At 52.8% G+C, this 18,144-nt stretch overlaps 1 protein-coding gene across 1 annotated transcript; it reads left to right on the forward strand.

The window, feature by feature from the left end:
- Positions 1–5,226: 5,226 nt before the first annotated feature.
- TOB2 (transducer of ERBB2, 2) lies at positions 5,227–6,210 on the forward strand (the record flags this gene model as incomplete). Its single annotated transcript, XM_080705769.1, has 1 exon — positions 5,227–6,210. One exon carries the CDS (start codon positions 5,227–5,229, stop codon positions 6,208–6,210), a length of 984 nt encoding a protein of 327 aa, XP_080561895.1.
- Between the last annotated feature and the right edge of the window lie 11,934 nt (positions 6,211–18,144).

Raw genomic sequence — 18,144 nt, forward strand, 5'->3', positions numbered from 1 at the left:
GCTGTCCTCGAACCACAATTCTCCTGTCTCAGCCTCCCAAATGCTTAGATTACAAGCATACATAAACCACACCGCTCAGCTCTCCTTTTTATATTTTATTTATTTATTTATTTATTTATTTATTTATTTATTTTTCTGTGGTACTGGGGGTGGAACCCAAGGGCTTTTCTACCTCCGGCGTATACTCCCAGACCTATTTTATACTTTATTTGGAAACAGGGTCTCCTTGCTAAATTGCTGAAAGCCTCACTAAGTAGCTGAGGCTGGCTCCGAACCCGTGCAATCCTCCTGTCTCCGCCTCCCAAGTGCTGGGATCTGCTCTTTTTTGTTTTTGAAATAGGATCTTACTAGGTTGATGAGTCTCACTACTTGCTGAGGTTGTCCTCAAACCTGTTATCCTCCTGTGTCAGCCTCCCAAGTACTTGTATAATAAGCACGTGCCACCATGCCTAGTTCATTCTCTTTCAATCTAAAAGAACCCGGGAATTAATCTATGTTTTTGTTTTTAGTGTGTGTGTGTGTGTGTGTGTGTGTGTGTGTGTGTTTTACTAGGAATTGAACCCAGAGGCATTCTTTTTTTTTTTTTTTTTTTTTTTTTTTTTTTTTGCGGGTCTGAGGATGGAACCCAGGGGCATTTGACCTCCGAGCTACACCCCCTGCCCTAAATTTTATTCTTTATTTTGAAACCGGGTCTCACTGAGTTGCAGAGGGCCTCGCTAAGTAGCTGAGGCTGTTCGCAAACCGCAATCCTCCAGGTCTCAGCCTCCCGAATGCTGGGATTACAAGCGTGCGCCACCACGCCTGGCTCAAACCCAGAGGCATTCTGTCTCCAAATTATACCCCCAACCTGACTTTATTTATTTGGAAACAGTGTCTCGCTAGGTTGCCAAGGCTGGCTTTGAACCCGCGATCCTCCTGTCTCAGCCTCCCAAGTACTGGGTTTACAAGTGTGCTGCCACGCCCAGCTTTATTCTATGTTTTTATTTACTTATTTGGTACTTGACATTGAACCCGGGAGCAGTCTACCTCTAAGCTATACCCCAGGCTCTTTTATTTTTTTATTTTAAAACATTCTCACTAAATTGCTGAGGCTGACCTCACACCCTAGTCCTCCTGTCTCTGCTTCCCAAGTACCGCGGTGTAGACCACCGCGTCCAGTTGGAATTAATCTATTTGGGGGAGGGTATTACTAGAGATATAACCCAGAAGCATTCTTTCTCTAAGCAATATCCCATCCCTATTTTATTTTTTATTTTGAAACAGGGTCTCACTAAGTTGCCGAGGCTGGCTTCAGACCCTCCAGTTTCCCTGTCCCAGTCTGGATTACAGGGGTAATCAGGTGTGTGCCACCACACCTGACTGGAATTAATCTATTTTAACTACAAATAGACATTCATGGAAATTTGCAGGCCAAGTCTGTGTTGGAGGCTGGGTTGAGGAGGAAACGGGGATTCCCTGAGTGCTAAGTCTTCTGTGGCTGGCTTGGGAGAAGGGCGCAGTCAGTCCCCCCGCTGACTCTCACTCGACTCCCCTCAGACCTGGAGCCACCGTCCTGTGCCGCTCCAGAATGACCTAAGGCATCTTCTGTCACATATAGTCACCCAGACTTTTTTTTCCCTGAGGATTTAGTCCTAAAAATGCTTCTAGGAGCCATGGGTCCTGGCCTGAGAGTTAGTACAGAAGTGTGTACACACACACACACACACACACACACACACACTCTCTCTCTCTCTCTCTCTCTCTCTCTCTCTCTCAAGATGCTGAAACCAGAGGAGACTTAATTATCCAACCCTGAGCAGTACGCCTATAATCCCAGTATTTGGGAAGCTGAGACGGGAGGATCACAGGTTTGAGGACAGCCTCAGCAATTTAGCAAAGCTTTCAGCAACTTAACAAGATCCTGTTTCCACATAAAAAGTAAAATAGAGCTGGGGTTGGCTCAGAGGTAGAAGGCCCCATGGTTCAATTCCCTTCATATAGATATAAAAATAACAAGGACTAGGGGTGTAGCTTGGGAGGTAGAATGCCTATGGGCTCTGCGGGCAATACCAAAAACACAACAAAAGAACAATCCAGCCCTGAGTCTTTGACAGGACAGACGTGGCCCTTGATGGTCCCGGCTCGGGATGGTCTCCGCTCTGAGCTCGGCAGCAGAGCCTTGCTTGGAGGTCTGGCCAAGCCTGCGTCCTGGCCCTGCCTCCCTCGGGATTGCCCTTCTCGGTTATTTTCTCCCTGGGTAAGAGCGTGGGAGCCACCCTTTTGGAGAAGGTGAGATTAGGATTGCTGGCACTCGGGACCTCACAGATCGTCTTCCTGAAACACGAGGCTGGCGCAGACCTTGGGGATAGACCTTTTTGACCTCAGTGGGATCTGGCTGTGAGAGAATCCCAAAATAACAATCTGAGTGTTTATCTTGGGCTGCCTCCTCTCCCGCCGTCTCTAAACCCCGGACGGTGCCGAGGACAGGTGGTCAGACAGTCCCTGGGAGACGGCGTGATGATGGGTCCCCAGCTGGAGGCTGGAGGTGATGGAAAATTTCTTCCCTCTGCCATGCTCATCACTTACACCCTGGCCAGGAGCTCAGAGACCGCTCAGCCACAACAGTGCCACTGCCGAGCCCGGCCGGCCTTGCCCCGCTTGGCCCTCTGGTCTGCGCGGCTTGCCTGGGGCTGCCCCTGCTCAGCAGCCCCGGCTGGCCTCCGTCTCTGGTTAGGACAGGTCTTGCTTCCTTCTTGCTTTCGTGGAAGCTTCTGTCCCGCTGTCAGTTCTTAAATCAGTTCTTCAGTAGTACTTGGGAGGCTGAGACAGTAGGGCCGCAGGTTCTCAGCCAACCTCAGCTACTTATACCCTTTGCAACTTAGTGAGACCCTGTTTCAAAATAAATAATAAAAAATAGGGTTGGGGATGTAGCTCAGAGGTAGAATGCCCCTAGGTTCCATCCCCTGTACCGAAAAAAAAAAAAAAAAAAATTAGCCCTGCAAACCCAAACTGAGTCTAAAAGCACACACACCCCGGGGGCCCAGGATGACAGATGGATGTATCTGGAGGCCGAGCCCCAGAAGCTGGCAGTGCCTCTCCTGTTCAGTGGCCTGCATCCCTTGCCACGTAAGGAGGATGGCTTTTCAGTGGACATCTTGGCCTGTGCCAGTTTGAGGGCATGACAGCCATTCAGGGCCTTCCCTTCTCCAGCCGAATTAGGGGCCTGGAATTCTGGGTGTTGTTTTGGTTTTTTGGTGCGTTAGGGGCCTGGAATTCTGGGTGTTGTTTTGGTTTTTTGGTGCCGTTTATACAGGGACCTGAATTCTCACAATGGTGAAAAGACAGCACCCTGGTTATGTAGCAGGGATCAGTCCAGGAGCTCTGCCTGCCGAGCTGCACCCCTTCCTGGGCCTTTGTTGTTTCTTGTTGTTTGGGGGTTTGTGGTGGTACTGGGGATGGAATTCCAGAGGCATTCTACTTCCAAGCTACAACCCCAGCCCTAATTTCTCTTTTTTTTTTTTTTTTTTTTTTTTTTTTTTGCAGTACTGGGAATTGAACCCAGGGGCATTCTACTTCAGAGCTCCATCCCAGCCCTGGTTTTTTTTATTCTTTATTATGAAACAGGGTCTAAGTTGCAGGGGCCTCACTAAGTAGCTGAGGCTGGCCATGAACCTGCGATCCTCCTGTTTCAGCCTCCCAAGCAAGTACTGGGATTACAAGCATGTGCCACCCAGCCCAGCTATTTTTTGTTTTGTTTTGGTTTGGTTTGTTTTTTTGTTTTTTTTGTTGTTTTTGTTTTGGTGGTACTGGGGTTCCTGGAAGCCCTTCTACCTCCAGGCTACACTCACATACCTATTTTTGCATTTTTATTTGGAAACAGGGTCTCCTAAGCCAGCGCGCGCGGCTGGCTTCGAACCTGCGCGATCCTCCTGTCTCTGCCTCCCAAGCGCGGGGATTACAAGCGTGCGCCACCACGCCCGGCTTGTTTTTTGTTTTTGAAACAGGTTCTCACTAGGTTACTAAGAGTGTTGCTACTTGCTGAGGCTGTCCTTGAACCTTGATCCTCTCGTCTCAGCCTCCCAAGTACTAGGATTACAAGGATTATACATACAGACATGTACCGCCACACTTGTGTGTGTGTGTGTGTGTGTGTTACTGGGAATTGAACCCAGAGGTATTCTACATCTGAGCTACACCCCCAGACTGATTTTTATTTCTTTTTTCTTTTTTTATGTACTGGGCATCGAACTCTGGGCATTCACTACACCCCCAGGTCTATTTTTTATTCTTTATTTTGAAACAATGTCTCACTCAGTAGCTGAGGCTGGCCTCAAACCTGCTGTTCTCCTGTTTGAGCCTCCTAAATCCTGGGATTATAAGCATGCACCACCAAGCCCTGCTCTCTCTTGTTATTTTTTATTCTGAAACCAGGTCTCACTGAGTTGCTGAGGCTAGCCTCTAATCTTCTGTCCTCCTATCTCAGCCTCTCTAGTAAGTAGGATTTCAGGTGTGCAGTACCACACCCAGCTTCCTGTTTCTTTAGAAGTACATTAAATTAATAGGTAACCTGGAGGTAGAATGCCCTAAGCTGGGCGTGGTGGCGCACACCTGTAATCCCAACATTGAGGAGGTTGAGACAGGGAATCGTGGTTCACGGACAGCCTCACCTACTTAGGCCCTTTGCAATTCAGTGAGACCTTGCTTCAAAATAAAGGATAAAAAATAGAACTAGAGGTGTCTTGCAGGTAGAGTGTCCCTGGGCTCTGTCCCCAGTACCACAAAAAAAAAAAAAAAAGAATCTACTGATTGCCAAGTGCAGCATAATAGGCAGCCTGTGCCCTTGGTCTCTTGATAGTCTGTCTCACTGATGAAGAAAGCAGGGCCCAGGAGAAGAGAGAGAGCTTGCCCTCGGTTCAGGAGAAGAGAGCTTGCCCTCGGCTGCACAGTCAAGCTAGTTTCCAGGGCTGATCTCAAACGCAGTCCTGTCTCCGACTCCCAAATGCTGGGATTACAGGCACGTGCCATGGCGCCCAGCCAAGCCAGCCACAAAAGCGGCCCCCGTCCATGTGGCCCAAAGCTGGTGTTTTCTGTCTTCTGCTATTGGTCACCATTGCTTTTCTGCATATCTGCTCATGGTGCTGTTCTTCCTCATTTCCTAGAACCTTCTGGAGCCCGAGGCTGAGCACCCTGTATCTCCTCCCAGCACCTTGGCCTGTGCCCTTGACTCTGCCGAGGGGAGGAAGGACCATGCAGCTGGAGATCAAAGTGGCCCTGAACTTCATCCTCTCCTACCTGTACAACAAGCTGCCTCGGCGCCGGGCAGACCTGTTTGGAGAGGAGCTAGAGCGGCTTTTGAAAAAGAAATATGAGGGCCACTGGTACCCCGACCGGCCGCTGAGGGGCTCTGGCTTCCGCTGCGTCCACATCGGGGAGACAGTGGACCCGGTGGTAGAGCTGGCTGCCAAGCGAAGCGGCCTGGCCGTGGAGGACGTGCGGGCCAACGTGCCTGAGGAGCTGAGTGTCTGGATCGACCCTTTCGAGGTGTCCTACCAGATTGGGGAGAAGGGGGCTGTGAAAGTGCTGTACCTGGATGACAGTGAGGCTGGCGGCGCCCCAGAGCTCGACAAGGAGATCAAGAGCAGCTTCAACCCTGACGCGCAGGTGTTCGTGCCCATTGGCAGCCAGGACAGCTCCCTGTCCAGCTCCCCGTCGCCGTCCTTCGGCCAGTCGCCCAGCCCCACCTTCATCCCTCGCTCCGCCCAGCCCATCACCTTCACCACCGCCTCTTTCGCCGCCACTAAGTTTGGCTCCACCAAGATGAAGAAGGGCGGCGGGGCCTCGAGCGCCGGGAGCGGGGCGGGCGTGCCGCAGCCGCAGCCTCGCCTGGCCCGCTCGCCCACCGACCTGCCGAGGCACAAGGGCCTCTCTCTGTCCGTGCATTCGCTGAACTTCAGCGCGGCCAGCGCGGCCCCGCAGTCCCAGCTGTCGCCCAATGCCAAGGAGTTCGTGTACAGCGGCAGCGGCTCGTCCAGCCTCTTGGATGGGGCGGAAGGGCAGGGCAGCGGAGCGGGCGCCTGCAACAGCAGCGGCTTCGATATGGCCCAGGTGTTTGGAGGTGGCGCCAACAGCCTCTTCCTGGAGAAGACGCCCTTCGTGGAAGGCCTCAGCTACAACCTGAGCACCATTCAGTACCCCAGCCAGCCCTTCCAGCCCGTTGTGCTGGCCAACTGACCGCCCCGCAGGCCAGGAGCACCGAGACCACAGCAGGGGAGGGAAAGGAGAGGAAAGGCCAAAGAGAGGACAAGGAAACTAGAGTCCCAAGCGCTCACTCTCCATTCTAGAGAAAGATCCCCCAGGCGCGGAGTGGGAGGGACTCCCGAGGCAACCCCCGACCCTTTTCCTGCCTCTGGTTTATTTGGTTGGTTTGGGCTTTGTATTTTTTCCTTTTTTTTTACATGTAGTTTTCTATATAACATCTTTAATTAGTGGCTTCCTGTGCTCAGAATGGTCCAGATGTGACTTGCTGCTCCCTGCTCCCTCCCTCCCCGCACACTCCTCTAAGAGTGGTGTGTCTAGGCTCACAGGGATGGCTGAGCTGACACCCTGCCCTGAGTAGGCAGAGGCTGGCCCTTGTCACTGCCTCTGTCACCCAGCTGTCCTCAGCAGGCTTCGGGCCCCCGGCTGCGCTCTCTCAGGCCGGCCGCAGGGTGCTGCGCTGGCCACCAACCCCCTAGCTAATGTCTGACTCCAGGGGCTTAGGCTCGGCCAGCTGGGACCTTTACCCCCTGCCTATGGCCCCATCCCACCGTCCTCTGCTGGCCTAGCTGTGGTCTGTGAGCCTCTAACGCAGCCTTTCTTCCCTGGGCGAGGTTGTGGGCGGGGATGAGTGTGTGTGCGTCTGTCTGTCCGTACTCGTGCATGTGCATAGTTTGCTGTCCTGTTCTATAGGATTCCAAGCCACATGAAATTCTCTGGATGTGATTCTGGTTTGCAGCAAGTGCTTGTTTATATATGAGCTCGGGGAGTGGGCCGGGGGTCAGCAGTCCTTGGTGGGGCGGCGCACGCGGGCGACACTGTGGCTGAGCCCAAGACGCTCCCTCCCGGGGACGCGCTGCCGAAGGAACTGGTTCCAGGCTGCAGAGGGATCTGCACTTTTGTTTGTGACCAAAAAAAAAAAAAGTAGGTTAACTGAAGGTCAGAGGGCATGCCCAAGCCTCTGGAAGGCCTAAGAGAAGTCTCTAGCCTTCTGTGATCTTGTGTGACCTTCCCCAGGGTGGGGGTGGGGTCAGTGCCTGAGCCTAGGATTGAGGCGCTTTGGGCTTTGGGCTGTGGGTGTTCTGGGTACATTTATGCCTTGCCTGAGAGCTCCCTGGGGCCTGTCTCTAGCCCGCCCCTTGCTGCCCGCACCCGACCTCCCTGGACCTCAGTGCTAGGAGGTGGCCTCGGGTGGGCGAGGCCCCCCAGCCATCACATTTTTGGCTCTCCAAGGGCACTCGCTTCCCAGCCTCCAGAGAAGAGGGTTTTCCTAACTCATGGGGAGCTGCTGAGCCATATTGCTTTGGCAAGTGGGGCACTCGGCCTCAGGGCTCATCACCAGAAAGCACCAAAGCCCTGGCGCCCACCTCGCTCCATCCTCTCCAGGGACCCTGAGTGGGCACCGCTGTGACAGTTAGTCCAAGCCAGACAGACGCTGCCAGCCTCCTGTCCCTGCACTGGGCACTAGCTCTACCTCCCCCAGCAGGGCAAGGCCCTGGCTTCGCAGCCCAGAACTCTGTCCCCCTAGACCTCAGGGCCGGATCTCCCTCTGCCTCAGCTCCCACACAGGTGACAGGCCCAGGCAGGTAGCTTCTCTCTGGGGAGGCTGGATGCCGCCTTACCCCTTCCAGCCCCTCCACTCACGCACACTGGTACCACGGCGGCTTGCCCTCTAGCACCTAGCACCGGGGAGGGAGACCAGTCCTTTCCTTCTCTTGAAATGCGAAGAAAACATGCTCAGGAGCATGACTCCAGCACTGGGCTCTTGGGCCCATTTCAGTCTGTCTTGTCTCAAATCTAGGCATTTTGCTTCAATTTTATTTTTTTTAAGAAAACAAAAATCTGCACTAATTTACCTGGTTTCGTAGGAAAACTTTTTTTTATTTTTTACATTTTTGGTGTCCGTTTGTATTGAATAATTTGCTACATTTGTAAAATGTAAGAGGTATATATAATATATGTATATTTCTAACGTAAGAAACGTAATTTTTTTCTTTTCAAGATTTTTTCTTAAAAAGAGGAGAGAAACCGATATTTTTTCAGGAAAAACAAACTTTAAAATAAAAAAAGAGGAGAATAAAACCTTTTTCTCCCCTTTCCCATCCTCTCTCTACTACCCCTCCCTCCCAGGAACGGTGGAAGGTGGGTTACCTTGTGAAGACTGAGCGGTCGGCCAGAGCTGGCTTGTGTCCGGAGCTGTGGGTTCTCCGGCCTCCTGGGACGGACGGAGGCAGCGAGCGGGGCGCGGGAGCAGGGCAACGACCTTTTTCTCTTTAGTGAAGGAAGAATACAATCAAGAGTTTTGTATTCCGAATGTTGTGCAATATTTTGGAATGGGACTTTGGTGTGTTTAGAGATTTAGTTTAAAAGCAAAACAAGATTGATCAAATCTGTACAGTTTATATTGTTCCAGATTTTTTTAAGTTTGTATTAAAAGCATGACATATAATAGCCCTCTCCTTGCTCCCGGCTTTTTTTTCTGGGGTCCCTTTTGGGATGGAGACAACAGGGGTGGCCCTGTAGGTGTGGGAGGTAGCTGGGCATCCTCGCAGGGACTGGCCCCTGGGTGGACACGGGTCTGGTGGCCTCTAGTGCCCAGCACCACGGGCCTTCCGCCTTGGAGGCTCTCCCTTCCCTTAGTTGGCGGTGGTGGGCCAGGTCTGGAAGCAGAGCCCTGATGGGTGGGTACCTGTGGCTGTTAGGAAGTGTCCCTTGGAGGAAGAGGGAGGCTTAGCCTTCAGCTGCTCTAGACCTAGCACCCCCAACACCCCGAGCCACCGCACACACTTGTAATCCCAGTACTTGGGAGGCGGAGGCAGGTGGATGCAGTTTGTGGCCAGCCTCAGCTACTTACTGAGGCCTTCCACAACTTAGTGAGACACTGTTTCAAAATAAAGAATAAAAACCAGGTGTGGTGGCAAATGCTTGTAATCCCTGCACTTGGGAGGCAGAGACAGGAGGATCAGCATGTTCGAAGCCAGCCTTGGCTGGTTTAAGAGACCCTGCTTCCAAGTAAAAATATAAAAATAGGTCTGGGAGTGTAGCCCAGAGGTAGAAGGGTTTCCAGGAACCCCAGTACCACCAAATAAATAAAAATTTAAAAATTGGGCTACCTGGGCATGGTGGCACACGTTTGTAATCCCAGCATTCAGGAGGCTGAGACCGGAGGATCCTGGTTCATTGATAGCCTCAGTTACTTAGGCCCTCTGTAACCTAGTGAGACCCTGTTTCAAAATAATAAAAAAAATAAGGCATGGGGTGTAACTCAGAGGTCAAATTCCTCTGGGTTCCATCCCCAGACACCCCCCCCACACACACACACACACAAAATAATTTGAGCAGGGTATATAGCTCAGAGGTAGAATGCCCCTGTGTTCAATTCCCAGTACCACAAAATAAATAATTAGGCTGGGCATGGTGGTGCATACTTGAATCCCGATACTTGAGAGGCTGAGACAGGAGGATCTCAGGTTCGAGGACAGCCTCAGCAAGTAGCAGGATTCTCATCAACCTAGTGAGACCTTGTTTCAGAATAAAAATAAAAAAAGAGGGGAGGGAGTGTAGCTCGAAGGTAGAATACCTCCACTTTCATTTCTCAATACCACATAAGCAAATTAATAAATAAAATTAAAAAATAAGCCGGGCGTGGTGGCGCACGCTTGTAATCCCCGCACCTGGGAGGCGGAGACAGGAGGATGGCACAGGTTCAAAGCCAACCTCTCTGGTTTAAGAGACCCTGTTTCCAAATAAAAATAGGTCTGGGAGTGTAGCCCGGAGGTAGAAGGGTTTCCAGGAACCCCAGTACCACCAAAAACAAGAAAATAAAAAATAAAATAAAAAGTAAAATAGGGCTGGGGGTATAACTCAGAGGTAGAATGCACCTGGGTTCACTCCCCAATACTACAAAAAAGAGGGGCTTGGGTGTAGCTCAGTGATAGAGAACCTCTTGGTTTGATCCTCAGTAATACAAAAATAAAATAAGCCAGACCTGTTTTTTGTTTGTTTGTTTTTTGGTGGTACTGGGGTTCCTGGAAACCCTTCTACCTCCAGGCTACACTCCCAGACTTATTTATATTTTTTCGGGAAACAGGGCCTCCTAAACCAGGGAGCCTGGCTATGAACCCGCGCGATCCTCCTGTCTCCACCTTCCTAGCGCAGGGATTACAAGCGTGCGCCACCATGCCCGTCCTGGTTTATTTCAATCCCAGTACTTGGGAGGCTAAAATAGGAGGATCTCAGCTTCAAGGTCAGTCTCAGCAACTTGGTGAGACTTTCAGCCACCGGATGAGACCCTATTTCAAAACAAAAAATAAAAAGGGCAAGGGGCGTAGCTCCAAGGTTGAATGCCCTGGGTTCCATCCCCAGTTCCACAAAATAAAATGGAGATGATAATTGTACTTCCTTGTGAGATTTAAGCAGAATAATGGCTGTGTGGAATTGCTGAGCCACTGGTGCCTGGGGTAAGCAAGGCCGTGAACAGCAAGTATCACCAAGTGTCACTTTCCTCATCATGGCCATTACTGTCCACCCCCAAATGGCACCAACCAGCCCAGTCCAGTGGACTTCCCTGCAGCAGCAAACTGGCCAGAACCAAGCTCGCCAGCAGCAGGACCAGGCGGGCAGAAAAGAAAACTGCAGAAAAGGCCGCCCACCCTGCTCTGGCCTGGCGGGAGCTGCTGGCCCAGCAAAAGGGCATCCTGTGAAGTCCAGCATCTCCCACACCCTGGGTTCCAGGCACAGGCCTGCTCCGGATGGGCCCAGCCCTCAGTGATGCCCCTACAGCCCCTGGGAGTTTCTCCCTGGAGAGACAGAGGGCGGGGAGGGTGAGTCACGCAGCCAACTCTGCTGTCATTGCCTGCCCGCGTCAGCACCCCCAGGCCAAGGGGTGCCACTGTCTGCTCTGCCGCAGCCATCTCTCGAGTCCTGGTGGAGTGGCACACGCCTCCTTCCCGGGGCCTGACCAGCGACGCGGGCCGGGGACAAGTCCCCACACGGCTGGGATGCGAGCCTGCAGACGCTCTCGTTTTCAGTGTGGAGTTTCACAGCCAGCAAGGGAAGTGGGTTCTAGGTTGTTGAGGCTGCAAACTCACAGTGGAGCCTCGTGTGGGGTCTTGCTAGGTTAATGGGAGTCTCACTACTTGCTGAGGCTGAGAGGCATTCAACCTCTGAGCCACACCCCCTGCCCTATTTTTTTTTTTTTTTGGTGGTACTGGGGTTCCTGGAAGCCCTTCTACCTCCGGGCTACACTCCCAGACCTATTTTTACATTTTTATTTGGAAACAGGGTCTCCTAAACCAGCGCGCGTGGCTGGCTTCGAACCTGCGCGATCCCCCTGTCTCTGCCTCCCAAGTGCGGGGATTACAAGCGCGCGCCACCACGCCCGGCCTATTTTTTATTCTTTATTTTGCAACAGGGTCTCACTAAGTTGCAGAGGGCCTCGCTGAGTAGCTGAGGCTGTCCACGAACCGTGATCCTCCGGTCTCAGCCTCCTGAATGCTGGGATTACAAGCGTGCGCCACCACGCCTGGGTATTTTAATTATTTTGTGGCACAGGAGATTGAACCCAGAGGCATTCTACCTCTAAGATACACCCCAGCCCTATTTTATTTTTATTTGGAAACGAGGTCTCATGAGGTTGATGAGAGTCTCACTACTTGCAGAGGCTATCTTTGAACCTAAATCCCGCTTGTTCTAATCTTCCAAATACTAGGATTGCAAATGTGCGCCACCATGCCCAGCCTATCTTATTGTTTTCAGTTTGAAACAAGGTCTTACTGAGTTGCTGAGGCTGACTTCAAACCTGTGATCCTTCAAGCTGGGCATGAGATACTAAGATTACAGGTATACACCACCACACCTGGCTAAGACCCTGTTTCAAAACAAAATATAAACCAGGTGTGGTGGTACATGCCTGTAATCCCAGTACTTGAGAGGCGTAGACAGCCGGAGTCAGCAATTCAGCTAGGACCTCTGCAATTTAGTGAGATCCTGTTTCAAAATAAAAAAAATAAAATAGGGCTGGGGGTGTAGCTCGGAGGTAGATGGCCCCTGGGTTCCATCCCAGCATCACCAAAAAATAAAAAAACAAAAAACAACACCTCCACCTCTCCCTACCCCTGCCCCCTCCAAAAAAAAAAAAAAAAAAAACAGAAAAGAAAAGAAAAAGCTGAAAGGTTCAGAAGGATTGGAAGGGCCAAACAGCCTTCAACAAATCCGCACTGCCCCTGCCGTGCGTGGAGCCCTGTTCTCAGTGTGAGATGTGCAGACCCGAGGCAGGGGCCCTCCTGCCTACCCCGCCCGGCTCATGAATTCCAGCGGGCAAGAGAAACAGCAGATATGATAAGGAAAGGAGGAAATCCTCGTGGAGGTACGTCCTCAGGGAGATGCAACAGCGTAATATGGCTGGCAGGGTGGCACACGCCTGTGGTCCCAGTACTTAGGACACTCAAACGGGAGACTGGCAGCTTTCAGCCAGTCTCAGCAACTTAGCAAGACCCCGCTGCTGCTGCTGCTGCTGCTGCTGCTGCTCTTCCTCCTCCTCCTCCTCCTCCTCCTCCTCCTCCTCCTCCTCCTCCTCCTCCTCCTCCTTTTCTTGCAGTACCGGGGGCATTCTACCCCTAAGTTACACCCCAGCCCTATTTTATATTCTTTATTTTGAAACAGGGTCTCACTGAGATGCAAATTGCCTAAGTAGTAGCTGAGGCTGTCCATGAACTGCGATCCTCCAGTCTCAGCCCTATTTTTTTTTTTATTCTTTATTTTGAAACAGGGTCTCACCGAGTTGCACAGGGCCTCACTAAGTAGTAGCTGAGGCTGTCCGTAAACCTCGATCCTCCTGTCTCAGCCTCCCAAGTGCTGGGATGACAAGCGTGCGCCACCATGCCCGGCTCATTCAGCCCAATTTTACTTTGTGTTTTGAAAAAGGGTCTTGCCAAGTTGCTGAGTCTCACTACTTGCTGAGGCTGTTCTTGAAACCTGTGGTCCTCCTGTCTCAGCCTCCCGAGCACTGGGAGGACAGATGCATGCCACCATGCCCCGCTGGCTACATGGATCTGTGTGAATCCAGCCCTCTCTCTGTAGCTCAACTTTGTAAAGCGGAGAGACACGCCATGCCCAGTGCACAGCACGCAGGCTCTCTGTCCACACAACTGGCTCTCTGTCCAAGGGGAGAGATCGCAGCATGGATCAGCTGGTGTTTTGGGACAGGCAGAATAAAAATGCCAAGGGCAGAAAAAAAGGCAGCTAGGAGCCGCTGGCTTGTCCTGAGCAGCACCGGGGCCTGTCCCGGGGGACCCGGGCTGTCTTGCAGACAGAACACGTGCCTTGCAGCAGGGCCACCCCGTAAGCAAGGCCGGATGAAGGCAGCCCATGTGGCTGAGGCACCGTCCTGCGGGGCAGCTCCGGCCTCCTGTTCATGCCAGGGCTGGGGACAGGCCAGCTTGGCCCGAGGCCCGGAGGGGCGGGAAGGTCAACACCATGGTGTGTGGGGGCGCCTGCTGAGCCCTCTCTCTGGACACAATGTCCTGGACTGCTCCATGACTTGGCCAGCCAACAGGGAACAGAGACTGGCAGAGGGCAGGGCAGCCTGCCAACTGGGTGGAGGGGTGGCCAGCCCGAGCAAAGGGCTATTCTTACAACCTGTTCAGCCGCCCGGGCACCAAGGCCTGGCACCCTGCAGGGGCGCCACAACCCTTCTCTACCTCGTGCCTTACTTCCCCCTTACCACCAACCACTGGCCGTCATGTCAGCTAAGTTCTAGAAGACGGCAGAACCCTGACAACACTGCCTGGTGGCTAACTGCCTGAGTGACCTTGGCGAGGTCACCACCCTTCTGAAACTCAGTTGTTCGTTTGAAAAATGGCATCTCGCCGGACATGGTGGCACACGCTTGTAATCCCAGTACTTGGGAGGCTGAGACAGGAGGATCACAGGTTTGAGGCCAGTCTCAGCAAGTAATAAGACTCTCATCAAACTAGTAAGACCTAGCATTTGTTTCAAAATAAAAATAAAATAGGGCTGGGGTACCGCTCAGACGTAGAATGCCCTGGGTTCAGTTTTCAATACCAGAAAAAAAAATGTGTATGTGTTTGTATGTGTATGTGCATGCCAGGCATGGTGGCAAATATTTGTAATCCCAGTACTTGGGAGGCTGAGACAGGAGGAGCTCAGGTTCACATCCAGCCTCAGCAACTTATTGAGACCCTCCTCAACTTAGTGAGGCTCCATTTCAAAAATAAAAGAATAAGCTGGAGCCGGGCGTGGTGGCACACACTTGTAATCCCAGCATTCAGGAGGCTGAGACCGGAGGATTGTGGTTTGTGGACAGCCTCAGCTACTTAGTGAGACCATCTGCAACTCAGTGAGACCCGGTTTCAAAATAAAGAATAAAAAATAGGGCAGGGGCTGTAGCTCGGAGGTTAAATGCCCCTAGGTTCCATCCCCAGACCCCCCCACACACAAAAAAAAGAATAAGCCGGGCATGGTGGCGCACGCTTGTAATCCCTGTGCTTGGGAGGCTGAGACAGGAGGATCGTGCAGGTTTGAAGCCAGCAACTTAGGCTCTCAGCAATTTAGTAAGACCCTGTTTCCAAATAAAATATAAAAAAATAGGGCTGGGAGTATAGTCCAGAAGTAGAAAGCTTCTGGTTTCTACCCCCAGTACCACGAAAGAGAGAGAGAGAGAGAGAGAGAGAGAGAGAGAGAAGAGAAGAGGAGAGGAGAGGAGAGGAGAGGAGAGGAGAGGAGAGGAGAGGAGAGGAGAGGAGAGGAGAGGAGGGGAGGGGAGGGAGGAAGGAAGGAAATAGGGTTGGGGGTGTACCTTGAAGATAGAATACTCCTAGGTTCCATCCCCAGTACCACAAAATTAGATAGATAGATAGAGAGAGAGAGAGAGAGAGAGAGAGAGAGAGAGAGAGAGAGAGAGAGGCCAGGCATGGTGGCACTCATCTGTAATCCTAGTACTTTTGAGAAACACAGGTTTAAAGTCAACTTCAGCAAGTTAGTGAGGCCCTCTGCAACTTAGCAAGACCTTGTTTCCAAATAAAAAATAAAATACGGCTGAGTGTAGCCCAGAGGTACAATGCCCCTGGATTCTATCCCCAGTACCATACACACCAAAAAAAAAAAAAATGGTACTTGCTTCTTTGGGTCTGAATGGCAGAATGGAAAGCACACAAAGAAAGGGCCTACTTGGGTAAGTTTGCTGTCACCACGTAAGCAAAAATAACATTTACTTACCAAGGGCTTCCGTGAGACAGGAGCTGCACCTGCATTGTTCCAAATTCTGGCAGCCACCCAGCAGGCAGATGCTATTGCTCATTTTATAGCTGAGGAAACAGCTTCAAGAGTCACAGTGACAGCCGGGCGTGGTGGCGCACGCTTGTAATCCCCGAGCTTGGGAGGCTGAGACAGGAGGATCGCACAGGTTCAAAGCCAGCCTCGGCTACTGAGTGAGGCTCTCAGCAACTTAGTGAGACCTTGTTTTCAAATAAAATAGAAAATAGGTCTGGGAGTATAGCCCAGAGGTAGAAAAGCCCCTGGGTTCCACCCCCAGTACCACACACACAAAAAAAAAGTCACAGTGACAAGCCCATGTTAGGGGGCAGAATGGGGGAAACCCTAGGATACTCCCCAAGGTTAGAGCTTGTCCAAAGAGGGGCCAAAGGGTTCTTTGGGGACATAGCAGCTGAATCCAATCACTCAGCCTCGCACAGGACACAGGTGGCAGAATCCAAACACAGATCCTGGCGACCCAAGCAGCGCCCAGGAAGGGCTGGCTGCAGCGCAGGAGCACACGCCTTCCTTCAACTGGTCAAACAGTACTGAGGGTAGTAGATTTTGTTGCCAACACATGTGGGTCTGGAGCCAGACTTTGAACACAGACACTGTTGCTTGCAAGGCTTAAAGGCATGTAGGATAACTCCTAGCTTTCCCACTCATGATATTTATTTATTTTTTATTTATTTTTCATGGGGTTTTTTTGGTACTGGGGATAGAACCCAGGGACATTCTATTTCTGAGATACACCCCCAGCTCTATTTTTTACTTTTTATTTTGAAACAGGGTCTCACTGAGTTGCAAACAGCCTAAGTAGTAGCTGAGGCTGTCACTGAATTTCCATCCTCCTATATCAGCCTCCTAAATGCTGGGATTACAGATGTGCACCACCACACCTGGCTCCAGAGCCTATTCTTAGGTGCTCAAAACAGGCAGCAGGTGGTGAGACCTGGGAGGGACTGCAGGGACCACGAGGGTGGCTGGGAAATCCTCCCACTGCACCAGCCCACAGGGCACAGCTCCACCTGCAGCTGTAGCCCGAGCCACAAGGCAGGCTGGACAGCCGTGCTGGGCAAAGACCAAGGTCCACGGTTAGCTGACTGGCCCAGAAGACACCACCCACCAGGCCAGGTCCTGCCCTGTGCCAGGGCCCTGGGCGGGGCAGGTCAGGGGTCGAAGAGTCCCTAGTTACCTAGCTAAGGACTTGCAAGTGCTGACTTGGCCCTCTTCTTCCCTGTGACTGGGGGGGGGGGGTGTTTGAACCCAGAGTGTTTCTACCTCTGACCTATACTCCCAACCCTTTATGTTTTACTTTGAAACAAGGTCTTACTAAGCTACCATGCACCGTCCTCCAACCTATGATCCTCCTGTCCCAGCCTCCCAAAGGCTGGGGTTATAGGCCTGTGCACATCCAGGCCCAGGTCCATGGGGCCCTTTTATAGGTGGAGACGCTGAAGCTCCTGAGCCAAGGTCACCCCAAGGTCACACAGCAGTAAGCAAAGAACCAGCTATCATGAGGGCTTCTCTGCCCCACGTTCGAATTTAAGACAGGGTGGCCCAGGCACAATGGGCTGGGAGGGGTGGCTGTGGAAGGCCTCCTGGGCGAGGGAGCTCTGGAGTCCCCAAAATCCAGCCCAGAGGGGGAAACCACGGCCTGTGGCCCAGGTCCCGGCTGGAGCTCCCACCGCAGCGCAGGCTCCCCTGAGCACCCAAGCATCTTAGCTTGGCAGTCACCCCCAGCCCCGCGGGGGGCCCGCTGGACAGGGGCGTCAGTTCCCCTTGGGGCACTAAGAGGAAGGGCGGAGGGCCGGGACGGAGAGGCCGCGCCAGAGGAGGGGGGCGCGGGCACCTCAGCAGGGAAGGGGAAGGGGTTACATAAACGGCGGAGCACCTGCTGTGGGCGGGGCGTCTCCGGGCGGAGCCCTTGGTGGGCGGGGCGTCTTGGTGGGCGGGGCGTCTCGGTGGGCGGGGCACTTGGCGCGGCGCCCTCTTGTGAGTCCTCGGGCAGTGCCTTTCCGTGACCCAGGGCAGCCCCGTCCGCGCCCGCGGGCGGCGTGGGGGGACCCGGGGCCGCGCGTGCGAGGCGGGTCGCCCTCCGGCGCGCTGCCTCCCGCAGACCGCTCCGACCCGGCGGCGCTGCAGGCTCCCTGGCGGCCCTCTGCCCGGGCAGCTGCCACCCCGCTCACACCCACCGTTGCTGCACACGCTCCTTCCCCAGGTGGGGCGTCCACGCGCTCCCCGGGGAAGCCCCCCAAGGCAGGGGCGCCGCCCCTGTAGACTTAATACTGCTGATTCCAGGGCTCCAGCCAGGTCCCTCTGCGTGGGCCTCCTGCAGACAAGGCCTGCGCCTCTGCCTTTGAAACTTGCTCCCTGGAGCCGGGCGCGGTGGCACACACTTCTCATCCCAGCATTCGGGAGGGAGGCTGAGACCGGAGGATCGTGGTTCGCGGACAGCCTCAGCTACTTAGTGAGGCCCTCTGCAACTTAGTGAGACCCGGTTTCAAAATAAAGAATAAAAAAATAGGGCAGGAGGTGTAGCTCGGATGTCGAATGCCCCTGGGTTCCACTCCCAGACCCGCAATAAATAAATAAATAAATAAATAAATAAATAAATAATGCTCCCTGGAGCCGGGC

The sequence above is a fragment of the Muscardinus avellanarius genome, assembly GCF_963383645.1.
Source record: "Muscardinus avellanarius genome assembly, chromosome: 11".
NCBI lineage: Eukaryota > Metazoa > Chordata > Mammalia > Rodentia > Gliridae > Muscardinus > Muscardinus avellanarius.